Source organism: Antrostomus carolinensis, unplaced genomic scaffold (assembly GCF_000700745.2).
Source record: "Antrostomus carolinensis isolate BGI_N321 unplaced genomic scaffold, ASM70074v2 scaffold4429, whole genome shotgun sequence".
NCBI classification, from domain to species: Eukaryota; Metazoa; Chordata; class Aves; order Caprimulgiformes; family Caprimulgidae; genus Antrostomus; species Antrostomus carolinensis.
Genome location: NW_010340493.1, coordinates 24,579 through 52,532, shown reverse-complemented (window position 1 = coordinate 52,532; position 27,954 = coordinate 24,579). Strand labels below are relative to the sequence as shown.

Sequence of the window (27,954 nt, the reverse complement as noted above, 5' to 3'; positions counted from 1 at the left end):
TATTACGTGTGTTGTGTGTAAGCTAAAACACGTGTGAGGCCTGGGGAGAGATCCAAGTACTTTCTTAGGGAGAAAGGGAATGTGCCACTCAAGGTGGCATTGGTGGAAGGAAGCTGGAGAGGGGGAATGGTATAACAAAAAGAGCAACACAAGAATGAAGAGGGTTGTTGGAGTTGGTCTGACCTTCAGAGGTTAGAATGAGTCACTGAAATTTGATGGAAACTACAAAAGATTGAGCATATATCAAACTTCACCTCTAAAGCTAGGATCCTAGGGACTCTAGACAGACCCTCTTGAAACTGGTGTATTTAAGATGAGGGGAATCCTGCCTGTTGTGTTGAAACAGTGTATTTTCCAACAAATCTGTCTTGTTGTGCTGAAGTAGTCATCTTTGCTGAATAAGATGTTAGCAATTTTCCTCTTACAGAACATCTGCTTTCTGACTGAATCACCCAACAAGCGGCAGGCTTGTTTGAGCCTGCTGTCCTCCCTGTGCTGCTCACTAACTCCTGCCTTGCCGAAGGGTGTGGGCTGGGTTTCATCATGGAGGTGTCAGGCTCAGGTTCCCTGGTGTCTGCAGGAGTGTCCTCCTTGGTGAAAGGACAGTGGTGTAAAAGTAAAATTTACTTTGGCACTTTTGAAGGAAATCTTCACACCTTGTTTTCGAGGACCTGGAATTGAGAAAGCAGGACAGCTTAGAATTATAGGGAAGAAAAAAAGCAGCAAGATTATAGTGATACTTTTATCTTCCACAAGTTTTGAAATGACTCATAAATGGGATTCATCTTGTTTAACCTTCAAACACAGAGAGCAGAGAATGAATTTGGTAAATATTCTGAAAAAACCCCATGTAAAAGTAGTTTATCAGCAAAATTACCATGGGGTTTGTTTGCACTGAGAAAGTAGATTTGTTTAATCACCTGCCAAAGTTTTATGCAAATACTACAACCCAAAGCACAAGTATTTCTTACTGGTAGAAGTTTGCCTTGGAAGTTTGGTGTTTTGTTAACTGCTGGTGCTGAGCTGATTGATTAGAATTGGTAGGTGATGTGAAGTGATGGTCTGATGTTGAAATGTTTCCTTTTTGCTTGTAAGATGATTTAAGATCAAATGAAGACTTTTGGTAAGGCAAACAGTGGGGATGCCTGTTTCAGGTGGAGGTAAGCCACAAAGAACAGGAGTATTTCTACAAGAGGAGGGCGTGGATACATCTGCTTTTATTTTGCTTGTGTGTTGTCTGTGAACTGTGCTTTCTCTTTTGGGGAGCACTGAGTCAGTCATGCAAGAGTTAAGGAGTAAATGCAAATAGAAGAGTTAGGTCTGTACATCCAGCCTAAGTGCTTTCCTCAAGGGCAAGATGCTTTCTGGCACTGCAGCAGCAGGAGGAGAAGCAAACAACTCATGCCCTGTACCCACCTGGAACCGTGACAGTAACAGTTAAATCTTTTGAAGTGAACAAGTTGCTATGGATAGGTGAAAATTCGCCTGTAAAATGGCTCGATACTGTTGGTGATACGTTATCCCTTTAATTAAATAGCTGGCTTGTGCTTGACGATTAATTGGAGTGATGTATGATTTTTATTAGAAACCCATGACTAATTTTTTCTTGCCGTGCTCGCTATCTTATTGTTCTTGCCTACCCTCCTCCAAAGTTCCTGCTGCGTGCCAGCCATGTCCTCCAGGCACTGGTGCAGACCAGTGTTCACTCTTGCTTAGGCTTCTACCTGTTCCAGATAAAGCAATTGTTTTCAGAAATTTTCCATTTCATCACAGTTCCGCAATTTTTTTTTTGTTTTGTTTTAAAAGACTCTGGGATTTTTTTACATAAACTTCTTTTTTTAGAAAATACACCCCAAAAACCCCTCCCCAAAAAACCTCACCACCACCACAAAAACAAACCCCCTCACTGTGTAATACAGTGTTAGCTTCATCTAGTACCACATTTCCTACTTCATTAAAATAACTACCAGGTTAAAAAAATCCTTCCTGCAGTAGTAATCTGCTAGCAACTCAGGTGAATTTTACATTTAATTACAATGGGCAAGATTTAAGTGGATGTGACTGGAGACATCTCTGTTAAAATCAGCACGGCAGCAGCTACAAAGAACTCAGTTTGCCCCTTATGTTATTCTACCCAAGTGTAAGAAGCTGAAGCTTAAGACTTTGTGTTACATTACAACAAAATGATGTGGACAATTCTTTACATTTTTTTTCTGCCTAGAAAGCTTTAGTCTTTTTATAGGAAACTTGTTTCCATGGGTGAGCTTAGGCATGGATGAGTGGGGAACAATGCATTGTTAAAATGAACTTTTTTGAAGGGAGTGGGCTTAAAAGGAAGGAAATGTAGTTTAGATTTAAGTTTGTTTTGAAATGTCTTCCTCTTCTTTTTCCTCATGCCCCCCCAAAGCATGAAACAAAAATCCAAATGACCCAAACTGATGCTTCACTATACGTATCTTTAAAATAGTCATTATAATCTGTAAATCCAAAGAGAAAAATTCTCAGTTTAAAAATCACATTCTTGATTCCCCTTCCCCTCCCCTTTTCTACTTCCTCTCTTTGGCAGGGTTTTATCTAGTTTGTGTCACTGGTGTGTGTGAAGTAATTTAAGCTTCAATTTATCCATGTGCTTAAACATTTTCCTGAATGAGGTCCTTGCATTCTCTGATCCCTGGGTTGATCATTCACAGGGAGGAGGTAGGTGGGGGTGAAGATACTGGGGTGAATTTAAAGCAGGAATACAATTTAATTTTTAATTGGCTAGAGCTAGAGTGGACATCTGGCTAGAAATCTCTCTTTCTCTCCCTTTCATCAGGGGTCCTCTGTCAGACAGCTGCGACGTGACAAGTTTCGTTGCTGCTGGACCGAGAGTGCCTGATGCTGGCTGTCATGGCTGATCCTGTAGCAGAAGAACACGCGTCCCAAGTTAGTGAACTCTGCTGCGAATGTGGTCAGTTCCACCTCGTGTTGGACAATCATCTCTACAACTTTCAGGATGAAGTGGACGATGAACTCATCTGCCATATCTGCCTTCAGCCTCTGCTCCAACCTATGGACACTCCCTGTGGACATACGTACTGTTTCAAGTGCCTTGAAAACTTCATGCAGGAGTATAACTTTTGTCCCATGGATCGGAAAAAGCTCTCTTTTCAGCAGTGCCACAAGTCCAGCCTTCTAGTACGGAACCTCTTGGATAAGCTGATTGTCCTCTGTCCCTTCAAGGCAGAGTGTCAGCAGACAATGCAGCGGTGTGAACTAGAAGCTCATCTGCAGAACAGGTGAATTTCCAGTTACATTATATTACATTATATCCTTGTGTAATGCCATCTGTCTGCAGTGCGGCTTCTGACCAGAAAGATCCATTCTCAGTACAGTTCTTAAACTGGGCAAGGTGGGACACCAGAGATGACAGAGGGTGAGGCCACAAAGGTGGGTGGGTGAAGACAGCATAATTGTGTGTGTGTGTAAGGGAGGGCAGATCACATGAGCTGCAGTGGCAAAATGCTGTAGGTGCTTGTCTGCGAGTTGTCTGCAGACACGAAACCTCTCAAATGTATATACATTTGTGTGTCCTGATCTGGGGCACTGGACTCTGAAAATTATTATAAACGTGCTTATTCTTGTTTTACTTGCGCAGAGAAGAAAGACAGGCACAAAGTGAACACTCTGGAAGCAAGGGATTGTGCAGTGTTGCCAGTTTAATTGGTCCAATTAAGATGTGCAATACATAAGTCTTTGATCCAAATAATGTAAGTCCCTCCAAGCTGCACATTATGCAGCTGCTGAATCACCTACTTATAATTCCATTATCTTCTTTCTTTTTTTTACTGAGAAAGAGAAGCAAATGAAAAATATTTCTTTTTTTTCTTTCTCCCCCCACCTTGAGCAGAGGAAGGGAGACTTTTTCCTTGCGCTTGTCAGCGGAGATGTGTTTTGGTGCTTCCACTGCTTGTTGAGCTGGTGGCAGGCAGAATATTGTAGCTTTAAAAGAAGTGCAGGTGGCAAAAAGCTCTGGCCATGGCGCTTGAAGAACCCTTGTTCCTACCTAGTTAATGATTGCAGGAAAGGGAGCGAAGTACAAGCCCGACTGCAGGCGGAAGCAGATCTTCATTGGCAGCGTGTTATTTTGTCAGTGGGCAATGAGAAGTGCAACAGGCTTGTTTCCCTTCAGCTATGTTGTAGGTTTTTGTGGCAATGACCTATTTTAAAAATAGGTCAACCAGTGGGCAGGGAACAGTTAGGCTTAGGATACCTTTGCAGTTCCTGCCTAAGACACAGAGCTTGTGTTAGAGCCAGAGCAAGTGACAGAAGATGCTCATGTGTCCCTTTCCCTGAATCTATGAACATTTATAATCTCCTTTTTCTTGACCTAACTCTTTCCACTGCTTTCTTGTTCCCAGGCAGGGCTCAATTAGTTTAGACTATGGGGACAGGGCTGCCCAGTGGTGCAGCAGTTGTGTAGCTGGGGCCACGGCCCATACCAAGGCTGGGCTTTCCTCTCTGCTCTGTAAAGCTACCCTGGTATCAGTAAACTTCTGTCACTTGTTAATCCCTCTGGCACAAGAGTTAAACAGAGAAGAGGGAGGAACCCTTAAATGTTTGCACTAGAGACCTATCTGGAAACTGTATCATTCTATTACATATTTCGTAGTTTTTTGTATCTTCCTTCAGCAGGGCATGTTCTAAAAATGGAAGCTATTTCACCTGGGCTGTGAGCATAGTTAGACAGAAACATGGGGGGCGAAAAAAAAGAGAGAAAAACAGACTGGGATTTGTGTGTTCCTGTTTGTTTTAGTTTTAAGTGAGATTAACTGATAGCAGGAGATTTAAGGAAATAAGAAGCACCTAAAAACTCGTTTTCTTGGGGGATTTCTCTGCCCTTTGCAAAATGAGTTTGTTTCTCGACATCATAAGAGGGACATGTGCACAAGTGGATCAATCAGCTTCTGTTTTTAAGGTTCAGGGTCATTTTACTGCTTGGAGAATATATGACAAGGAAGAAACCAGAGGAAGTAATACTGGGATGAGACTTGTTGAGCCAGAAATGTAAATAGTCAAGTTTAATTTGAAAAGTGACTCTGGTAAACACCCAGTACTACTCATGTCTCTGAAAGTGATGCTTTTGCATTCACTACCCTCCTCACCTGACACCTTTTTTTTTATAAGTACTCTTGATAAAAAAGCTTGTTTTTCCTCGCAATTTTTGCTGAGATGGCTGTCTGTGCTGTAGCTGCACACAAAGTGCATTTTGTTGAATGTAAAATTACTTCTTAAACCTTGTGTGAGGAGCAGTCAGTGGGAGTATAAACTCTTCTAAATTGCTCCCATTCACGTAGAGCCATCACCTGTGTGGTGGGGAAAAAAAGAAGAGGCAAGCCTGACTTGCTGCTGCTCTTGCATGCTACTGGTTTGTTAAAAACAAAGCCTAATCCAAGGCTAAGCTTGAAACTTGAGCCACTTCCTTTGCATAAAGATACAGTTCATAGTCATCTCTAAAAGGTCAGAGCTATGTATTTGCTCATATATTAAGTGGTATTGTTTTCTTCACCGAGTGTTTCCCAGGTAAATATTTAGCAAGGGAGACTCCTGTTCCTATTATATTCTCCTTTTTTAAATAATTTAATTGCTTAATGATTTTGAAAGTAACAAAATAACAAGCCTGCTCTTAAGCTAATACTAGTACAAGTAGAAACTGAAGGTCGGATGAGAATAAATTTTAGCATCTGTGATACAAGCTGATGAGATCTTGAACATGCTTCTTCACTTACCATTGTCAGTCAGAGCTGGGTTAACCACGCAGGCAGAGACCAGCCACTTAGTCACTGACAATCTCTCTCTCTAGGTGTCCTGGTTTCAAGAAATACAAATCTGAACTACAGCAGAAAAAGAATCCCATTTCCAAAGGGAAGGAAGATCCCCCTACCAAAGTGGAGACAATCACTCCCAAGGATCCAGAGGTACCAAGTGGAGGATCGTCACTTGTGGCAGAAAGCTCTGCAGCTGCGGTGGTATCGTTAGGGACTGCAGAGCCTGGACTGGTTAATCCAGCTTTTGAGGAGACTGAAGAAGGTGAGAGTTTGATACAGAATTGTAATTACGTAATTACCTTTTATAATACGAAATTGAGGTAATTTTCTCAGGCAATTAAATTTTTAAACTGTTCCAAACATTCTCGGATATCCTCAATACTATTCAGCCATTTGTAGCCATCGGAGGAATCTCTTTCCTCAGCTTGTCCTCATCTCCTATCAGTAGAAGGGAGATGCATTCACATGCACCAGGTGTGGCAGGATCTGCTCACAAGCACAAAACTGTCTGTGCAAACAAGTTGGAGAATCTCTGTTAGACTGCAGTGAATATCTGCAGTGTTCTTCACAGAAACAAAGGCAGTCCCTGTCAGTGTGAACACAGAGCACTGAAAGCACTTGCAGAAGCCAAATAACTAGTAATTAGGAAGTGTTTCAGCTTCTTCTTAATCTTGTTAAGAAAGTTAAATATACAGTCAGTTTCCTGGAGTGGTCAGTACCTCCCTAATGGTGTGCAGCAAGTGTGTTTTTATAGCATAACTTAGTTTTTGGATTAATAGTCAGTTTTGAAAGCCTTGCAGATAAAAGTAACCAATTCCACTTCAGTACAGAACCGCTTATCTCAAGCCCTGTTAGAAGGCAACACCGTGCAAATCTCTGTGCCTTGTTTCAAAGTTAGTCTCAGTCTCCAAGTGTGCAGGTGCAGGAGCTGGCAACTGCTGTGCCTGTGCTGGAGTTAATACACAGGTCAGTTTACTTCTCTGTTGGCTTTTTCCTGAAGTACACTTGGGACAGGTTTTGCATCTCGTATGTGACAACTGCACTTCACCCTGATGGGCAGCACGCTTGGTTTCATTAGAGTGTTGGGCCTGCCTAAATGATGCAGTGCCGGTAGATTTAATAAGACTTGCTAACAACAACTTTCATCTTCAAAGTGTCTGAGAAGCATTGCTTAGTCTTCAGTATGCTGTGAAATAGGTAAACATTACTCCTGTTTTACGGGGGGGGCGGGGGGAAGAGGAGGAAAGGAAATTAGAGGAGGGAAGTTGCAGCCACCAGAAGGGCAGACCTGTAATTACAGCTCAGGAGTTCCCTTTTTCTAATGGACATTGTGGAATTGGGTGTTTGTTATGTGTGCATTTCTAGTAGGCCAGCTGTTACAGGAGAAAAATAAAGCTCTAAATGCTAAGTGAAACATACTGAATGCCCTTTAATAAGGCTCAAGAAATAATAATGAGAGAGTTTAAATTTGCCATAAGCTAGGAGAAGATGGGAAATATTCTGGAGAAACTAAAGAAACGGGGTCTTTAGAATTTTTTAATTTGACCTATTCTTTCCTTTCCTGATAGCTGCTTTCCCTCCCAATTCTACTTTGAACACAACCTGTCAGTGTTACAAATCTTGTGGTGCTGTGTGAAGGAAAATTCTCTTAATAAGTTGTTTTTTTCTCTTCAATTTCCACAATCAGACCTCCCTCAGAGAACTAGTCTTGTGGCTGAAACGAACACAATTGAAATTCACCGAGATGACCCGGAGGAAGAGCTGGGGATGAGGATAGTTGGGGGTAAAGACACCCCACTAGGAAACATTGTTGTTCAGGAAGTCTTGCGGGATTCTGTCATTGCAGCAGATGGAAGAATAGCACCTGGGGACCATATTCTTGAGGTACATCAAACCCCATTGGTAGTCCCATTGCTTCTCTTGACTTGAGATGAGGGCAGGAGGAGGCGAGTTGCCTAGGAAAACTGGGAAATCTCTACAGCTGAGGGTTTTAAAGCACTGATCTGACTTATATGTCAGTAGCATCATGTATCTGCTGGGGCTGAGAAGACTTTTGAAGTTCCTTCCAGTCATACTCGTGTTTACCTTGTGTATTTGATAGGTTTTTTTTAAAAATTAGACCATTTTGGATAAAGTAAAAAGATTTCTATCTGATAAATTTCACCTTGCAGCATGACACCTCTCCAGAGGACTCTGCTCTAGTTAGGAAGCCTTATAATTGCTTGCTCTGCTTTGTTGCTTAAGCTGCATATTCTCAATGGGCAGGTCCAAAGTTTAAGACCTTATGACTTGAAGTAAGGATCAGATATGCAGTGTGAGTAATAAAGAGCATCATCCTCATACCCTGCTGCTCTACGGCCAGATTTAGTTTCCAGATTAATCACACTGCATGACAGTGACAAGGTGACAGAAGCCTAAATGCAGTAGCAAGGAGAACTGTTAGCACCTCCTGGCTGTGGCTGCCCACCGATTTGACAAACCATAAGGACCTAATTATTCTGTTGGACTGTGGACTTCAGTAAGGACTGGCAGCCCCATGTGCACAAGTCGCCAATACGATCTCCAAGTTGGTTTCTTAGGTAGACCAATGGAGTAACTTCTGTTTTATCCAGTTTAATTGTCTCAGTCTTGACTGGGCTGTAAACAGGGCAGGTCCCCACACTTAGTCCTATTAACATCCTAAAAGAAGACTGCACAGAGCCCTTATGTGACAGTGGAAAAAGCAAAAAGTAGCTTCTCAGAGTTATCTTGGTAAAAGCATGATGAGACTGATGATTCCAGAAGCTTGTAGACTATGGACCACTCTTCAACTTAAAAGTTAGGATGGGTAGTCCCCAATTTGAGTCTTCTCCTCCAAAGGTGTATTGAACACTGGAAGCTAAGGAAGATCACTTCTGCATTGCCATGGGATGGATGTAATGATTTAATATTTTGAAGTTTCAGATTTGTTATGCGAGTTGTCCTGTCTTGTCCCTGTCCTCAGCTATTCACCATCAATTATGGTCTAATTTAATCTGCTTTCTTCTGCATTCTTTTGTAGAAAACCCTGCTCTCTAATGTGCATCAGAAGCAGCTGCTTCAGGATTGCATGGGGAGTTGTACATCCTGTCTCCAACTTTGTGATGTTCTGCACTGTGGACAGTGCCTAAATTATGTAGATTGTGATTAGTGACTCTGGTTTGTTTGTCTTTCTAGGTGAATGGCGTCAACATCAGCAGCGTGACTCACTGCCAAGCTGTCTCCTTCCTGCGCCACCCAGGTCCTGTTCTCCACCTCATCGTCCTGCAGGAGAAGGGTTTTTCCAATAAGACTGCACAGCAAGATTCTGCCTCTGCTACCAATCGGGAAGTGATCCACGTTACCTTGATAAAGAGAGACCGATCCGAACCCTTGGGAATCAAACTGATCAGGAAGACGGATGAGGCAGGGATTTTTATTCTGGATCTGTTAGAGGGAGGTTTGGCAGCCAAAAATGGAAAGCTGAGTCGGAATGACAGAGTCCTGTCAATAAATGGCCAGGATTTGAGGCAAGGAACACCCGAGGCTGCTGCACAGATAATCCAGGTAATTTATCACAGGTTGTATGGCTAATGACTCCACAGTTGTCTGCGCTGATGGCAGGGCTCCTGTTCTGATCCAAGGGCTAACAGAACACACTACAGCAAACTTCATTCCCTGAAATATCTCTTTGGGAAAGTGACTTCCCTGCAGATGTGTGGGAAGCACGGCTTCCAAATGAAGATAAACATGAAGAGTGGGAATCCATCGTGAGTCACCTCTGACAAGTCAGAAGTGAGACAGCTGCTGATGGCACTTTAATTCAGCTAAGGCAATTGGAACTCTTCTGTGGTGTGGTGTTGGGAGCCTTTCTTGCAGAGTGAATACTTGTACACACTGTGTAGATGCATGCAGCAAAGATTAGGACAGCCTCTCGTGCTTCAGTAATCAAACTGAAGGTGTTTGCTGGGAGATGTGATAGGCTGGCAGCACAGAACAGAACCCTTTTGACTGATTTGAAGCCATCTCTCCCCATTTTACCTGTATTTGGGAAGGGAGTCTAGAAAACAACGTGAGGCACCTCAGGCTAAAAACACTCTAAAGTACTAAATGGGTGGAAGAGAGGTGGTCTTTCTCTGCACAGTAGGAATGTGCTCCTGTTGCAGCACGCCAAATGTTTTGGTGAAAGGACTGGGCAAGGAATTTTGGTTAAGGATTAAGGATTGCTACATGTGCAGCAGATATCGCATAGATCAGTTTAAGTTCTTTATCTCCCTAGGCGATGTCCTCCAGTTTCTGTTTTTATCTAAGGATCCTGACACAATACATCTTGTCACATATTGTTTATAGCCCGGAAAAGATCTGAGGTCAGCAGAGTGAGGGAGAGCCAGTTCTCTTCCTGAAAATCAGCAGAGGAGCACAGTGGCATAGGAGAAAAGGAGAAAAAGAACAGAGTTCCAGTATTGAGATCTCTTTTTATATATGAGATTCCATTCTGTGGCCTCTTAGAATTTTGTTTGCATTCCATGAAGTGCTGCTGTATTTCTGTTATAATATGCAAACATAACTCTCATACGGGGAACTCTTTCTTGATCCCACTGAAATCAGTAACCAGCGTTTCAGAACTGGCTTCATTAGGTGTAGGGATTGAATTCCTTTTGAAGTGACATTTGTGTAAAACTGTGACAGCCTTCCAAACATTATCTGTTCTTCTGAGGGCTAATTAAAATTCTTGGTTAAATGTGATATTAATTTTGATTGCAAACCATTTGCAGAAAAGAGTCCTTCTATCTGTACTGTATGTAGTCTTGTCGAAGGGGAGGCCAAATCCCCATCTTAGGACAAGATGTTTACAATATATTTTATGAAGACATGGATGCGTGCCAGCTTGTCTGGAAAAAAATTGCTCTATTTGAAGTGACTTTGGAGGCAAGAGGCTTTTAAATTTTGTTTCAGAAAACCAAACTCTCCTGTTCTAGTTTAAAAAGGAAAACAAACAAACAACCACAGTTGATGCAGTCCATCTTCTGAGGCCAGGGAATTCACTGCTGCCAGGGAGCTGTGACACCAGGAGAATAGGGTCCCATGTCAAGAAGTGAGAGCAGCAACCATGCTTCTCTCATCCATTGCAGGAAATGCCCCAAGTGAGCACATACGCCTTACCCTGATGGAGTCCTTCACAATAGGGTTTTGTCAAATTATCTGAAAGAACAAACCAAATTAGAAGAGCAGTAACAACAGCGAATACTTTCCCTGTAGTTCTGCCAAGGCCAGACATACAGCTGGTTAAGTGTTTAATTGGCAGCAATTTTAGACAAAAGGTCATGTCTTCAGGTACTCTGGGAAAGAAATGGGTGGGAGATGTTGAACAATAGTTGTGGTATATAAGCTGGGAGGGAAGGAGCTTTAACAACTCTTTTTACGATAAAAGAAAAAGCATCCAGTATTCTTATCATGGTCATCCATCTTGTGGCCCAGTCAGCATTCTCTATTCATTTTGTACCACAACACAATATGCTATTTTGGTTATTTGTACTGAAGTGGAGGAATTCATCATCCCTTTCTACTTTTTCTTGTTTGGTATTTGTGGGGAAGGGAGACATGAGTGAAGCCTACCTCTGCTCCTGTTCCTTCTGACTAACATTTGCTAATTCCTTGCTTCTTTTCACTGTAGGATTCTGTGGCTCTTCACAAAACACATTGCATCATGTTGCATAACCCTGTTTCAGACCCTTTGTAGAAATTGATGCCAACCCTTCTCTAACCCTAAGAAAATCATAGAATAGTTTGGTTGGAAAAGACCATTATGATCATCTAGTCCAACTGTAAACCCAGCATTGCCAAGTTCACCACTAAACCATGTCCCTAAGCACCACATCTACACGTCCTTTAAATACCTCCAGGGACGGTGACTCCACCACTTCTCTGGGCAGCCTGTTCCAATACTTGACAACCCTTTCAATGAAGATTTTTTTCCTAATATACAGCCTAAACCTCCCTTGGCACAACTTAAGGCTGTTCCCTCTTGTCCTATCACTTGTTATTTGGGAGAAGAGACCAACACCCACCTCGCTACACCCTCCTTTCAGGTAGTTGTAGAGAGCAATAATGTCTCCCCTCAGCCTCCTCTTCTCCAGACTAAACAAGCCCAGTTCCTTCAGCCACTCCTCATCAGACTTGTTCTCCAGCCCCTTCACCAGCTTTGTTGCCCTTCTCTGGACACGCTCCAGCAACTCAATGTCAGGGCCCATCCCTAATTTCTAATATATTTTTTTCTTTCTATTTTATTTATGCTCTTTTTGTTTCTCCTGGCAGACCAGTGACTCAAGAGTGAACTTTGTCGTCTTGAGGCAGCCAGGCATACAGCTGTCGGATCCAGTAGAAGATGGGAGCACATCAAATAGCAGCAGCAGCAGCAGCAGCAATGGAGGAAGCCCAGTGTACCATCGGAGGCGACTAGACCAGAATCATTATAGACGAAAATCTAACTACCAGAAGGTAAGTTTTGTAAATAACAGCAAAAGCACTGGTTAATCTTGGTCTAGCAGATCAGTTATGTCTGCTCTGTGATGGTGATTTATCATATAAGACTGATCAGTAGCTCCATTTCTTCTTGAGCTATTGAAAAGCAGCAGGTTTGTGGCTTTTGGTACTGGAGAACCTTACTTGTCATCTACTAGGAAACACAGTTTTTAGGGAAGAATGTGTCAAAATTTCTTCAAATGTCTCTAATATTGATGCAGAACCAGTGTTTAGTCCTTTCTTGTCTGGAAAGGGCAATGGGAAATTTACCATTCATGAGATGCTTGGGACTTGCTTCTCAACATCCATGAAGCACAACACATTCAGGGGATTGCACGATGACACTAAGTTATGGTTCTGGTTCAGAGCTAGAGGGCTTTATGGTACACAAGTAGAAACTACACAAATTACACTGTAGTTCTCCTGTGACTTCAGTGTTGCATCTGCCATCTATTTGCATATTATAAGAAACAGTATGAGCAAGGGGAGACTGGCCAGTCTGCTGTACCAAGAGAGATTTACTCTAGGTTTAGAACTTCCATTTGAGTGAGAAAACTTGCTACGGCTGCCTGGACTTCTGTGTTCAAATGTCTCTGGAGTTTAGTAAGTAGCTGTCTTTAAGTGGCTGGACTGTGGTCCCTCAATTTAAATCCTAGGATATAATTTACATATTGTTTCTCCAGCGTATGCTATAGTGAGTGCTTTCAGTGCAACCTAAACGTTTAGTAGTAGTCAGAGAGAGGTTGATTGCTTGATATGAATGGCCTTGAAATGAACTTGTAGCTTGTTCCTCAGTGCAAAATTGTTCTCCTCAGAGTGAGCATCTCTCTACAGCAAATGAATGTGGGATCATCAGGAGAGCAGTGCCTCAGTGACGGTGGTATCACTTTGGAAATACAAGGTCGTATTTCTACCCAGAGCAAGTACATGAGAAGCTGACTTTGCCAACCAGCAACACTGCTGAAATGTTCTGGATTGAAGATACAAGATGTTCTCTTATTTTCTTCCAGATCTGGGCTTCTCATGTTAATTGCATTAATGAAGTTGCATTTTGTACTGTCATTCCTTTGTAGGATATACCTCAGGGATACGTAAGTCATGAAAAGACAGTTGCAATAAAAAAGGAACCAAAGGAATCTTTAGGAATAACAATTGGAGGTGGAAGAGATAACAAAAACAAGCTCCCTATATACGTAACGAGTGTGCAGCCCATCGGATGCCTTTTCAGGGACGGCAGAATCAAGCGAGGTAAGGAGGCTCTTGGACCCTTTATCCTTTCAGAACTGTTTGGAGTTTTTTCAGTGAAAGTTGGACTTGGACACTAAAGTGGAATCAGGCTTCCACACGAGGCCTTGAAGCAGAAACAGGCTTCATAGCAAATGGTCTGTAATAATCCTATCTTATTTAATCGACAGGAGATGTCCTTTTGAGCATAAATGGCATTGATTTGACTCATCTGAACTACTATGAAGCTGTCTCAGCGCTGAAATCTAACGCAGCTTCCCACTCAGTCGTATTGAAAGCCTTGGAAATCCTTCCATTGAACTCGACAGAGCCATCTCTGGAGATCAAGGAGCAAGGTTTTGGCTGGTCTCCCCTCTGGATCACATGGCTCGGATTGCCTAGGTACGTTTGTTCGGTGACTGAATAGAGTCAGAATTGACTTTCAATCGCAGAATTGACTTTCACTCAAACACTAGAAATTAATTGCTTTGGTTGACTTGGAAGCATTACTGGTATTCTCATTTAGCTCCAAGGCAGTGGAGAGCCTTATTTGTCAATAAGGTCACTGTATAATGAACGCATTAAGAAAATTCCCCTGCTTTTTATGGTGTGATCCATCATTCTCCCACTTCTGTTGGACAGTAACCATATTTCAGAAGTTCCCCCAAACCTCTTCTTCTAAGAGAACTAACACAGAAAATGAGAAGTATAGATTCTGGCATTTATGGCACTGAGCTGATGTATAGTCAATGCAGAAATAGTCCTGGCTAAAACAGCATTAACTGAAATCACTCTGTGGCTCTTTCTGGATCATATAACAGAAGCCAACTGATACCTGTGCTGTTTTATAGTTCCTAATCTGATCATCTCAGTTAGGAGCAGGCATTCTTTCAGTCTTATTCTTTCTGGCTGTCATAATTGTGTCATCTCTAGCATGAAGCAGAAATTATTCTGAATAGTTTAGTTTTCCGGCTGCAAAGCTTTAGTCTGTAGACAGAGCGCGGATTTTAGCAGCAATGTGGTAAGTTCCAGATGACAGGGTTGGGGCTTTGAAAGCTTGAATTTCTGTCTCCTTCCTAGGGAGGTAAACCTCTGGTTTGCTCACTTTTGCAGTTTCATCAAAATACATTCAGCTGTGAAAGGTAGAGAGTCTGTTGTCATTCCAGCTGACTGGAGGAGGATCGTGCAGGAAATGCACGTGGAACAGTAAAGCCAAACCCTTCTGTGGGAAGCCTGGATTATTTATGGTCTTGTTTCTGGAGGCACCTGAAAGAAGAAATACTAACAAAGCCTCTGTTACGTTACCTTTGTGTTACTTAGCAGCCTGAAAATGCTAAACAAACCAGCCCAGGGAAGGTAGCTTTTGTGTCTCAAGTGACTGCAGCTTGGCTTGTACTCAGCACTGTCCTACCAGCCCCCTCTGCTCTCCCAGGGAATCGGCCTGTCTGTTCCGTACAGGTCTAGTACCAACTAGCCCTGAGCTGCACCTGGACAGCCCAAACCTGTGTGCAAACCCTCAGATGCTGGCTGCTGTTTGTTCCTCATGGGTGCTCCCACAGTCAAGTATAGCAAGGCAAAACCTGGCTGTACTTTCTCCCTTCTTCCTTTTCCAGTTTATTGGGATGTCCGGTGCCTTGCAGCTGCACCGCACTTTCTGCTACAGGGACTGGAGTCCACTCTTTGCTCACTGGTCACCTGCCTTCGTTTCAAGAGCAGACTGACATTACCTGCCATTTCATACATTGTTTGAAATTCTTTTGCTGCTGGGATTTATGTTGGCCCCCCTTCATTTGACTGTTACTGAAGCAAGGTTTATCTGATTTCAGATGTCCTTTCTGCTCCTCAGTCTTCCTTTCTAACTCCAACCTGAATTCAGTCATCTGAGTTTGTCTGCTGTTCTGTGGCTGTGAGGGTTGTTAGGAGGCACAAAGCAAGGTTATTTCATTTCAGGATCTGACAAAATCTTCCTTCTTGTTTCCAGTAATAAAACTGGCTGTAATTCTTGTGCTTCCTTACTTGTTTTCCCATCTGCTCACAGTACCACCTGGTAGCAACTAGCTGGTCATCTACAGAATGAATGATTTCCCTAAAGCCATTAAGAATCTGTCACTCAGCTAAGCAAGGTATTTATATTTGAAATTCTGGCTGGCACAATCAGATTATTTTCAATTGTTGCTTGAGAATCTGTAAACTGAAATCACACCCTTGTTTGTCACCTGGAAATGTTCAGGGTGCCTCTACACTACCATTTTAGTTTGGCTCAGGAATATGCAGTCGAAGCAAGGATCCCAGTTGTCCTCGCTTGCTGTACTTTGGCCCACGTTGCAGAGAGGTCTTGACCTGCACAAACTGGGTTCCTTTTGACTGGGACTAAACCAGAAGTGCTGCAGAGGAATGTCCATTGCACTCTGGCACAAACAGACCCTAAATTACAGAAAATCTCCTGAAATGTACCAAAGCTAGACCTTGTGTCCTCAGCACCAGTTGTTTCACTTGGATCTGTTCCCTTTGGGCTGCCCTGCTAAAGCAGACTTAACTTCAGTGTGCTACAACACTCTGCAGCACTGCGTGAAAGCTTAGCGCTTATTGCCGATAGCATCTGTGATTTTGGTTTTGTTCAGCTTTTTTTTTTTCTTTCTAGTTACTACTCTGATCCAGCAGAAATATCCTTTCCTCCTTAGAGGAAATCCATGTGTTTCTAGTTTGAAGCTCAGCTTTATGCTGAAAGATGAGTTGAAATTAGTGCTCAAGGCTAGGGAAGCTTAGTCAGTCATTGCAGCACTTGAGCCTAGAGGGTTTAATTCTAGCCTGGATTCTTGTATCTATGGTTTTCTGTTTATGACACATACTGTCTGTGGAGCCCCCAACACAAGACAGACATGGACCTGTTAGAACGAGTCCAGAGGAGGCCACGAGGATAATGTGAGGGCTGGAGCAGCTCTGCTGTGAGGACAGGCTGAGAGAGTTGGGGCTGTTCAGCCTGGAGAAGAGAAGGCTCCGGGGAGACCTTCTAGCGGCCTCCCAGTACCTGAAGAGGCTCCAGGAAGGCTGGGGAGGGACTTTGGACAAGGGCAGGGAGTGACAGAACAAGGGGTGATGGCTTGAAACTGGAAGAGGGGAGGTTTAGATGAGATGTGAGGAAGAAATTCTTTGGTGTGAGGGTGGTGAGAGAGTGGCCCAGGTTGGCCAGAGAAGCTGTGGCTGCTCCTCCCTGGAAGTGTTCAAGGCCAGGCTGGATGAGGCTTCGAGCAACCTGGTCTAGTGGAAGGTGTCCCTGCTGCTGGCAGGGGGGTTGGAACTGGATGAGCTTTAAGGTCCCTCCCAACCCAGACCAGTCTGTGATTCTATGATCCCGGCACACTTGGTGATGTGCTGTTTCTGAAATGTGGAGCCCCTGGAGCCCATCCTGCAGAGCTTGGGTTCTGTGCCAGGCTACTGCTGCAAAAGGATTTTAGGACAGAGATGACAGGCCTGGTCCTGTGCCTTTCCTGGGACCCTGGGTAACAGAGGGAATAACATGAGCATCTTAGTCACTCTTCCTAAAAGAAAACCACTCTGTGCTCATAAGGCTACTTTCACACTGCAGCACTTGGTGTGTAAGCTTGGAGCATCTTCCAGCTCTGACCACGGCTAGTGCTGCACACTTCCAGTGAAGATACAGACATCTCCCTGAGAGGGACAGTGTAGTCATGTTCCCCTGGCTAACCTCAGGCAACCTATATTTGCCACACTGAACCAGGGGGCTGGGATCTTTCTTGCATTTTTGTCTTGTAATACAGCTGTGGGCAGCTCTACTGTCCTTGTAAGCTTACTCCTCCTCCCTTCTTTGCTTTGTTATTAACTGGTGTGAGTGAGTGTTCCAAGTTAATTGTATGCTACTGCTTCTTGCTACATCATCACTGTGTATGTCACAGAAGACAGCATAGGAACTGTGCGTGATTTCTTCATAGTATTGTGTTAAATCAATACCATCTACTGATAGTATAAAATACCATCTCAAAATGCTGGCTTAGAAAACAAATTTCTAGCAAACAGCCTTTTCCAGCTCTTGGAGAATGTCTCTAATATTTTTATTTATGTTCAATGGTGATGCAGTGCTTACTACTCCTGCTCTCTGGGCTGTTTATTTGCACTAGCTGCCACATACATTTCTCATAGCTGTGTTTTTGACACTTGTGTGGTACCAGGAGAAAACCATGGAGGTAGCAGTAGAGCTAGAGCTGGGTCTTCCAACATTTATGTGTGAAGAACCCACACAAAAGCAAATTACAGTTTGAAAGTAGATAATTTGATCTTTCTCCTAGTGAGAAGTTAACTGAGAAGGCTTTTGAAATCTGAAACTCAGCTGCAAACTGCTCAAGCAAAGCCCTGGAGGCAAAAACGTTTATGAGGAAAAGTTTAGCTGCTGGAATACTCCAGTGGGGTGATCAGTGGCAGTTTCACTGAGTGTAGCTCTGTCAGCGCCTCAGTGCCAGAACACAACCTGACTGTGAGCCAGGGAACATGAGCTGCTTGCCTGCGCTCCTGCCACACCTTTTCAGACGCCTCGGCAAGGGCTTTGCATGTCTTTGTGCTACAAACTCCAGGAGCAAGTGCTGTTAGAGCTTAGATATCACGTTCTCCAAGGCAGCCCCAGCACTGCAGCGTACCCCAGGCTTACTGGGCAGACGTACCTCAGCGGCTGGCGTTCAGAAACAGGGCCTGGGATGTCTCTGAAGAGTCCAATATCCAGCAATCCTGGGTGTGGGTCCTGTAGGAAAGACCTTTCACATTCCAATCAGGTAGTTAGTAGACGAAAGGCCACCATACCTCATGTGTTTGCGTTCCATCAGTGACACATAGCTGCTGAATGCCTTCATTGTACCAAGCCTCTGGTATATAGATGGAATTTAAAAAAAAAACCCAACAAAACTCAATTCTCATTAATTGCATGGATATAACTGCTGTCCACAATTAACTTGTTTTTGTCACTAGTACTGTGCATGCTCCTTAGTAGAATTCATGAAGTTATTAAAGAATCTTTCAGGTTACAAACCCCTTTAGAATGGTAATTTTCTGTTAACTCTCAAACTAGCTCTGACAATACCGAGGAAAGATTTCTAAAGGACTGGTGTCTTCAGATTTGAGAGTTATCCCTGTAATATGCCCTGCAAAGGGGTTGCCTCAAATCCTTAAAAAAAGGAAATAAATATGAGGCTGTTACATAGCTGTACTTTCTGCAAGGGAAAACAAATTTCTGCTCAGACAGTTTTCCGTGAAACACACTCATAAGCTTTCTCTGTTCTTTGTCTGTGCCTGTCTTCACAGCTACCTTCACTGCTGTCAAGATATTGTCCTTAGTAAAGGTAACCTGGAAAGCTGGGGCTTCAGCATTGTTGGAGGTTTTGAGGAAAGCAAAGGAAACCAGCCATTCTTCATCAAAACCATAGTGCCTGGGACTGCTGCCTTCCGAGACAGGAAGCTGAAGTACGTATGAGCTGCCCTGTGGGTCTCTGTGTTTGTGTCAGAACCACTATTGTTGCTGATGTCAGCACGCAACGTGTTACTGAGGGGCTGTCTTTTACCCTTTTAACTAGCTGAGCTAAAAGTTAATGACTTTGAACTCTTAAACACTCATCTGTGTAGTTACTACTGTCACCAACTATGTAACACCAAGTCCCATATTAATGAGTGTTTTGGTTTCTCTATAAAGGTGCAGTGAAAACAAATTAACAGTTATTCTCTAAAAGGCTGTAAAGGTTTTCATTGAGTAATCAGAAAAAAAAACTAGAAAGGGGATATTTGAGATGAATGTTGGAGGTTCCAGAGTATAAAATCTCCTGGATTAGGGAAAGCATCCCAATGGAAGCAACAAAAGCCCTCCTGTGCAGGAAACTTAAACTGAGCTTTGCTGACCTGTTTGTTAGTAATCACAGTGAGTAGAGGAGGGAATAGCGGAGCCAAAGGACCCCACAGAACTTTCCTGCAGTGTTATCTCTGGGAGCCAACAGAGCTGGCTTCTCAGCACACGTGCAGCAGGCTGCAAGTGCAGGACTGTAAAAAATAAAAATGAGGCTGTTGTCTTGCAGGGGACATAGTTTTGGTGTAGGGAGCTGGGCTTTGCTTCCCTGAAAAGTGTGAAAAAACAGCTGCGTCAAAGCCCTGGTGACCTTCACTGGTGTGTCACTGAAGTACCAGCAGTGTCCTCCCTTTCCCTTGCTCTCTTTCACTCAGAAGTGAGAAAGTTGCTTCAACAGAGTTGATGGTCTTTGCTCAGGGCGAGCTAGATGACCTTGGGGGTCCTAGGGTACAATGTTAACAATAATTAAGTTCTGACAAGCATGTTTCCTGTTTTCTGATTAGGTGTGGAGATGAAATAGTGGCAGTAAATGGAGTGCCAGCGATAGGAATGAGCAACTCTGAACTAATCCCAATGCTGAAGGAGCAAAGGAACAAAGTCACGCTTACTGTGGTGTCCTGGCCGGGAAGCCTCGTGTAAAGAAAGCTCAAACAAGACACATGGCAGTTTCAGGTACCGGATAGCAGTTGGCCATCACACAAAGCCACACGTGACAGACAAACCAAGGGAATGCTGAACTTTGGCTACACAGTGTACTGCCGTGGAAGACTTTGAGCTTCCTTTTTGCAGAAAATATTTCTTTACTGTACTGAGGTTATCAACAAATCTGGTTTTGGATTCAAATAATTAATCCAAGCAGCTGTTGTAGCTTCCTGGGCTCATTAAAGCTCTTTAGAACTGGTGTTGCAGAGAAAGCTCTTTTTTTCCAGTGTTTCTCTACAAATTGCCTTTGAGGTGCTCTCCTCAATTTTAGAGCTCTGCTTTCCATTTAATATTTGGAACAGGTTGAAACAGGCATGACTGTCCGACTTCCCCTGCTAGTTTAATACAGCTCTGTTACTGATCCACGACTGCCATTCTTGGACATTGAGTCATTTTATATGTGCTTTTAAAAGCCACTAATAAAACTGTAGGGACGTGGACCCAATTAAGCAGTTCCCATAGCCTCCAGTCTTGATTATTTTTAGGTTACTCAAACCTGATTAATGTGTTTATACATTAAAAAAACCAATTGTAACTCTCGGCTGCTGAGCTGCTAGGTTAGCATGGTGGAGCTGTGGTGACTTGTATGAAGGTCCTATCACCAGACAGCTGTTGCAAATCCTGGTTTAGGATCCTGACAATTATGCCGATTTGTTTTGAATTGATTTAGATCCCTTTAAGAACCATGGTCAAAGGTATCAGCAAAAGTGGTTTCACTGCAATAAGATGTTGTAAAAGTGCAACTTTAACAAAGTTTGATGGCAAGGTTCACTCCTTACTGCACAAAGGATGTAAAAAATAATTCAAAACTACCAAGACACAAATCAAAGTTACCATAACACAAAGTTGTGTGCAATGTAGTTCGCTTACCAAAGATCTGCAGTTGGTGAGAGGTCTCAACCTCAAGGAGCCACCTTGAGAGGTGTCCCAGCTCAAGGGCAGAGCACTGCCATGCAGCCAGCTGCTCAGCAGCGAAAGCCCCAAGGCAGCTCATGTGGGCTGTTGTATTTATGGAATAAAGTGGTTGACTTGTAGTCAAATTACACGTGATGGAAAAGGTACAGATTGGAACTGGAGAAGTTCTTGGCCTGGTCACAGCTTAGGCCTTTACCTCCCTTGGAGCCTGTACCAAACCACTGCTCATATCCATTACAGTAGCCAGAGCTAAGGAATTTGTTTAATTTTCATCCCCTTCCTCACCTTGGTTTCTCTGGTTTGGTTTTATGACTTGATAAAGTGACCAGCTTTTCCCACAGAAGGTAAACAGGCTTGTTACAAGAAACCTCTCTCCCATGATGCTGTCTTGCTGGTATCAGCCTCCCAGAGATCAGGCACAGAGTTAAGGCTGGGGGAGGAGGATGTACCTGACACAGCACCTGTACTGTCAGGCATGGGAGATGAGTTCCTGCAGTTCTGCTCATGTCCCTCTGGCAGCTGAAGCAAACTATCAATTCACTGGAGCTCAGAGCATCCTCGGTATGAAATAAGCTACCTCCAGAACAGCGTGCCCAGTTTGGCTCCAGTTCAAGTCCACTGTATAGTCATATTTAGGCTAACAGAACTGAAGCCAAGGCAGGTTGCTTGGACCTATGACACCTTGCTGAGTTCCCCCCTGGAAACTCCATATGAAGCAATTCCCTCTTTTTTTTTTTTTAAGGTTGTTAGTCAGCAGTAGAAATGACAGATCTTTCTCAAACCAGGTTGCTCTGAAAGCAACCTTTCCTCTTAGGCTGTTTCTGCTGTACCTTTTCTGAGGCCAGCTCAGATTCTAAGAATCAAAGAAGTTTCTCTGCTCTGTAAAAATGCTACCTGGAATGAATGTTTAATTCCTTGGTGTAGTAAACTGTCTGCAGGTAAGTGCCCATCCTTGTCTTGAGCAGTGCTTTTCTCAGCGCTGGCTACTTGTTAATTAGCTATTGCTGTATGTGGAATTGTTCCTCTCCAGCTGACTTAGCTGTTTACATACAGAGTGACTTCACCTCCTCTGGCTGTTAGCTTCAGGCAGCAGATAGCAGGGCTTGTTATCAGAGCCCATTATCCAGAAATCCCTTAGGATCCAATCCTCACAACAGCCTCCCTGGCACACGGTGTGGCCTTTTTGTTTGGTTGATAAACGCTGCTGTGGACTTTGACAGCAGAAATGGGGCGGTGCATGGCCAGCTGGGCTCTGCAGCCTTTTTTCCTCTGTTGTTCCTACTGAATGCTGAGAGAAAAAGAATTCAAAAGTCAGAAAGGTGCCTGTGGGAAAACTACTCACTCGCCCTCTGTCTGACATAAAGGAACAGAAAAACCTGAAGCAATTGTTGTCTCTTTCCAATCAACATGCAGAATCTGTGCCTGGTATGAACAGTAGAGAGGTAGAGAGAGGGTGATTCCTCCTGAGTTGTACAAAATGTCACTTGTGTGAAGTAGAGCAGGAAAAGCCACATGGCCAGTGGTCAGACAGTTGAAGAGGATGCTGCAGAAGGCAGCATGGGTTTTGTTATTACTCCATCTTGTTTCAAGGTGCCTTCAACTTCACCAGAATGTCTTAGTAATTTAAGTATTGTTTCCAAGATCAGCTTGTTAATAGATGTTGAATTTGTTTTGATGCCTTTATAAATTATTGTCATATTACTGAAAAACACGGATTATGGGTGGTTTTTTTCACCTTTCCTTCTAGTGTATCAGCTATTGCCACCAGAACAGGTTACCCAACAACAGACACTTCTCCAAGAATCTGACCTTGTGAGGCAGGAAATGGTGTCATTGTCTTCTGCTTCTCCCAGGACAGGAGCTGGGCTATCCTGGAATAAACTGTCTGTGACTGGGGAAACAACCTGACCAGCAGTAAATCCCACATACCCTTCCCCTCAGTTGTGCCCCTGCTCCACCCCTCATGGAGTTAGTCAGCCTTGCTCCTCCTATTTCATACTCTTAGGAGCTGAACGACCTGCCGGAGGTTACAACTTCCACCTTCTCTCTCCATTCAGCTGGCTGGCACTTGTGTACCCAGACTGTGGAAGTGCTCACTGTGTGAAGTTCACCCTCAGCGATAACTCGGCACCAGGGGCACTCAGTACCACACAGGCCTATTTCATCTCCAGCTTTGGTACTGATGCCACCAGCCCAAGAACTGGCATCTTCTCTTGAGGATCAGTAGTCACCATCCAGGGTTCCCCAGAGAACATGACCATGAAACCTGCAGTAGTTACCTGATGCAAGTACAGGTTATTTCCAAAGCCCTACCCTTAGACTTCTCTAACACATTAAAGGCAAACATTTCACCTCTATTTCATTAAAATAAAACCATTTCAAACTATTCACAGCTGCTTCGGGCAGCGTAACCCTCCCACCAACAGTGAAGGACTTGGGTCCATCTGTAAAAACATTCAAAAAACACCAGAGGAAGCTGCAGCACTGACTTGTCAATACCAGATTCTCAGTCCCCTCTCCCATACCACCATGGATGAGCTGAGGGATGCAGGCTGGCTGTCATCAGCACTAATTGTGCCTATTTACAGCTTGAGTAGGTTCTGTCACCTCTACGACGAGGGCAGTGGACGCAGAATAGCTCTATCCACCTATGGAGAGGTCCCACCTACACCCGAGTATGCAAAAATGGACGATCCACTGCTGCCTGGGTCCAAACCCTAGACCTACCTCAGTGGAAAACTACACTGAATCAGCATTTTCCCCTGATTCAAGACAGGCAAAAACCAGCTCAGAGTGCTCTGCCTGGCCCTTCTTTTGGTGCTAGCTGCCCTAGTAAATTCAGAGTTCATGTTCTGGGTTAAAAAAAAAATGACCAGATTTCCTAATTAAAGAATACAGGCTCCTTATGGAGGCACAGGTGAGGATGCTCAGCCCCTCTCTGGCTTGGCACTCCCCTGTCACAGAAGTGAGCCTGTGCTCTGGAAGCGGAGGCTGGGCACATCTGTCACAGCACTGCAGACAAGCGTGTTTCCAAGGGACATGTACCAAGCATCCTCAGTCCTTCTCACTAGGTTCTGTTCTGATTTCTCCTCTGCCCATGCCATGTGACAACAGGATAAAAGCAAGTTCACCCCACGTTTCTGAAAGCTATTGGGCAATCACAGCTGAAAGCCACCACCCTGACCCCAGGAGAAGTGTGCCAGGAGGTCTCCCCTCATGCCAGCAGCGAAGATCCTGCAGCTCACCTCTCAGCGAGGCACCGCTGCCCTCGCCTGATGCCCAAACAAGCGACTGATGAGAGACGCTGTCTTCCTAAATCATAGAATCCCAGACTGGTTTGGGTTGGAAGGGACCTTAAAGATCATCCAGTTCCAACCCCCCTGCCATCAGCAGGGACACCTTCCACTCAAAGCCTCATCCAACCTGGCCCTGAACACTTCCAGGGAGGAGCAGCCACAACTCTATATATAATAGAACCACTTTTGCAATGGATAAAAAAAGCGAGGTTTGAAGTTTTTGCACATCCTGTGCAAAACCACAAGCCAGCTTCTCAAAGCAGTCAGACCAAAGCAGGACCTTGTGACCACCAGTAAAGCAGTTCCTCCTCACGTGCTGCCCAACTGGCCACAGAGAACTGAGAAGACATTGTTCTAGCTATAAAGAAATTTATTTGGGGATGAGACTTTTCACTACTAGAAGCCAGACTCTAAGCTGGTTCTCGGGATCTAAATCACACTTTTTTCTTTGGACAATAAATTTCAAGTCACACTTACTGTCCTATTTTTCAAAAAGGAATGATGATGACAAAAAAATTAAACAAAAACTATTACCTAAATGCATTAGTTTCAGCTGAAGCCATCTTCCATCAGAAACCATAGGATCCGATACGACAAAGTTCTCCCTAGGGATGTTTACGAGTAGAGTAGCTCAGTGCTGTGTATACTAGTACTGCTGTATTTTGTCTCGTATCAAAAAAAAAAAAAAAAAGGAAAAAAAAAAAGAAAAAGTTTAACTCTCTGTGCAGCCTCAGCTCTCAAACCACTGCCACACGCTTCACCGCTCGCCCAGAGTCAGCCTCTCTTCCCTTGGGAAAAAAATCAAAATAAAAAGCAAAAACCAACCCCCCAAAACAAACCACCACCAATGCCACGCTGGTTCCAAAGGAGTCAGTTCCTCCTGAGGGCTGACGGTGGGCCTGGCTCACTCCTTGGCATCCTGCTCCTCTCCCTCCTGGGCACCGTCTTCACTGGCCTCCTTCTCCTCTTTGCTCCTCTTGTTCTTTTTGTGCTTGTGACGCCGATGACTCTCCCCCTCCTCGCTCTCATGTTGCTTGCTGTGACAGGGAAGAAAAGGGAGAAGAAAGTTACATCAGAGCCTGCACAGCTCTGCCAAGGAGACCCAAACACACCGACTACGGCATGTGTGGGGACGGAGCACTTTGATCTCGAATCAGCAGGAGACAGATCAGAAGTGCTGAGGACATCACAGTGCCGCTGAAAGGCTTTGTGGTGTTTATTTGCGACGATCTGAGATGGCGTGTGGCTGAACACAGGGCAGGTCATGCAAACCACTGGAGGTGGCAGCTTCACACCACACGCTGCATCAGCACACGGTCTAGGCGGGCAGCATGCTGGGCAGACTGCTCTCAGAGTCATTTTTGGATAGTTTCTGTAAGCAACATCTCTGTGTCCTTCCCACTCCTAAGGGAGCTCTAACAATTCTGACACATCTTAAGCTTCAATGTGAAGCACTGAGGCTGCCAAGAGAAAGAAAAGTCCTAAATGTGAGAGGTGTTTGAAACTTTCACTCCTCTGAACACCCTGGGGAAATCCCTGGACTAGAGAAACATGGGGGTCCTAAGGGGAGGCAGATCCTGCTTCTGCTTATTCAGAAATGACCTGGGTCTTCACTAGCTTTGTGCTTTAAAACTCCATTCCTCATCCAGAACTGTCTCCCAGATCCAGCTGGAGAGCTGTTGTGGACATTTATCTGGGATTTCTGTGACATGGGAGAATCCCAGCCAGCAGTGACTCTGCCTAGGCTGTGCGTGCCCCTGAGCCCTGCAGTGACCACAGCCAGCTGCACTGTGGACACACGGCATGCATGGCACAACCCTGAGATCAGCCTCTGGCTTCCAGCAGGGGAATTGGAAAGGTGGGAGCTCTGGTTTTGCCCACTCTGGTTCTTGGTTCCTCCTGGGAAGAGATTTTCTGCTGCTTCTCAAACACACAATTATTTCTTCTCACAGGCTGAAACCCAAGTGAGCTCTCTAGAGCTGACTGTGGTGTGAAGGTGGCAGAATTAAAACAGATCCCAGAGACAGGAAAAAGCAGATTAAATTTATCACAGGAAGACGTAGGGTCACGCAGTACAGACACGCAGCTCTGCAAGTGGGGACAGAGTCAGGTGTAGGGACAAATTCTTACCACAGCTGGGATACCAGTTTAGCAGCAGAGACACCTAACTGGCTGAACCACTGCAACCCTGACTGAAAAGCTCCCAGCTTCGAGTAATTTTCTGACTTGTTTAATAAATGGTTTCATGGTCATTAAAATGAAGAAATAATAATAAGAATAAAAAAAAAGGAAAGAAAAAAATGACTGCTGCTTCTCCTCAACAAATCTTCAGCCACCTTGTGGACAGCAATGCAGGAGTGGCTCGTGCTTGAACAATGTGACTGTCCTTTAATATTTAAACAAGCGTCGGCGATTTCCTTCAGCCTGCTCAATTTGCAGTAAACTGGAAACTACAAGGAAACCCTTTCATCTTCCTGCAAAGGCCTTAAACAGGCTCAAATCTCACAGTGCCTCAAGCAGGGACTCTGGTATGCGTTCAAAGTGCCCTTAACAAAAAGCATTCCTCCATTTGCTTTAGCTAACAAACACTTCCCATCCTACTGCTTTGAGCAGGACAGAGAGCATCCGTGTGTGGTTTAAGGAGCAGAGGAAAAGTCACCTCATTCCCACCTCGTGCAGTAGCCCAGTTCTGTAAATCAAGCTCTCAAGCAGAGACTGAGGCTGCTTTGGTGAATTCCATCCTGTTCATGCAGTCAGGTATCTAACACTAGATTTCAATTCTGAGTAGAGGAAGCTGAGAAAAAACTCCTAAAGCTACTGGCTTGTTAGTCTGGTATCAGTTCAGCTTCCATTTGTTTTGTATTCAATTTTGATTATGGTCCTGGCCTTTCTTCCCATCCCTTTGTTTCCAACCCTTCAGCAATCAGTCCTTTCTTGAAAGGACTCATCTCCTTAAGGATGAGAACAGCCTTTTGCTTCCAGTCACTATGTAGGAGTTTTTCTGAAAGCCATTTCAAAATAAGGGTAATTACCTACAGAGCTGACATGAATTTTATGTAAAAGAAGGATGTTGTAGCACCAAAAAACCAAGCAAGTGGGCTCAAGTCATTGCCAGGATGTAAACTGACACAGCAACTGAGCGTTGCCTCAGATTGGAGAGCAGACCCGATATTTTGCTAGAAGAATGCTCTCCCAGATCAGCTGTAGCAAATACATTTTCTCCAGAAAAGCTGGGAATGGAGAAGACCCTGCTCTGCTCCAGCAGTGTTTCACCTCTGTCAGGATTATCATCAGCCTCACTAGCAGAAGCACCAGACACAGAGCCCTGATTGTGCAGTGCTCAGCCTCGTGCTCCAAGAGGGTATTTCAGATTACAGGCTGAAGAAAGCTCTTCTCTTCTGCACAAGAGTGTGTAATAACGAAAGCTGATGCTTCTGCTCTGGTTTTGCTGTTTTCTTAACGGCAGGAGCTATGCTGTTCTGATGTGATGTCCAGCACAGGTTAACCTCTCCTTTATTAAACAGTGCTGCAATTTTGTTGGCAGTGATCTGACATCCTGCCAGCTGTCTTACTGAGACCTTAGAAACACCAAGGACTCCTCTCCCTGTTACAGACACTTCTGCCTCCTGCCCAGGTACATGCCCAAGAGCAC

The 27,954-nt window shown here is 44.1% G+C and overlaps 2 protein-coding genes across 2 annotated transcripts in view; one reads left to right on the top strand and one right to left on the bottom strand.

The window, feature by feature from the left end:
- The first annotated feature begins 2,877 nt into the window (after window positions 1-2,877).
- Window positions 2,878-20,028, top strand: LOC104531299 (ligand of Numb protein X 2). The gene is made up of 9 exons (XM_010176148.2): window positions 2,878-3,278; window positions 5,843-6,069; window positions 7,495-7,691; window positions 9,003-9,371; window positions 12,120-12,302; window positions 13,400-13,574; window positions 13,742-13,952; window positions 18,858-19,016; window positions 19,893-20,028. Exons 1-9 carry the CDS (start codon window positions 2,878-2,880, stop codon window positions 20,026-20,028), a joined length of 2,058 nt encoding a protein of 685 aa, XP_010174450.2.
- Window positions 20,029-25,206: 5,178 nt separating this feature from the next.
- LOC104531300 (pre-mRNA 3'-end-processing factor FIP1) overlaps window positions 25,207-27,954 on the bottom strand; it is a 26,677-nt gene continuing 23,929 nt past the window's right edge. The window contains exon 15 of the mRNA XM_010176151.2: window positions 25,207-25,339. Coding sequence (XP_010174453.2) covers window positions 25,207-25,339 — 133 coding nt within the window. The remainder of the gene's footprint in view (window positions 25,340-27,954) is intronic.

Excerpts from the sequence above, each read along its gene's own strand:
- LOC104531299 (XM_010176148.2), top strand. The coding sequence starts at position 2,878 with ATGCTGGCTGTCATGGCTGATCCTGTAGCAGAAGAACACGCGTCCCAA. Across the intron at positions 6,070-7,494 it reads TTTTGAGGAGACTGAAGAAG|ACCTCCCTCAGAGAACTAGT; the intron begins GTGAGAGTTTGA and ends TTCCACAATCAG. Across the intron at positions 12,303-13,399 it reads GAAAATCTAACTACCAGAAG|GATATACCTCAGGGATACGT; the intron begins GTAAGTTTTGTA and ends ATTCCTTTGTAG.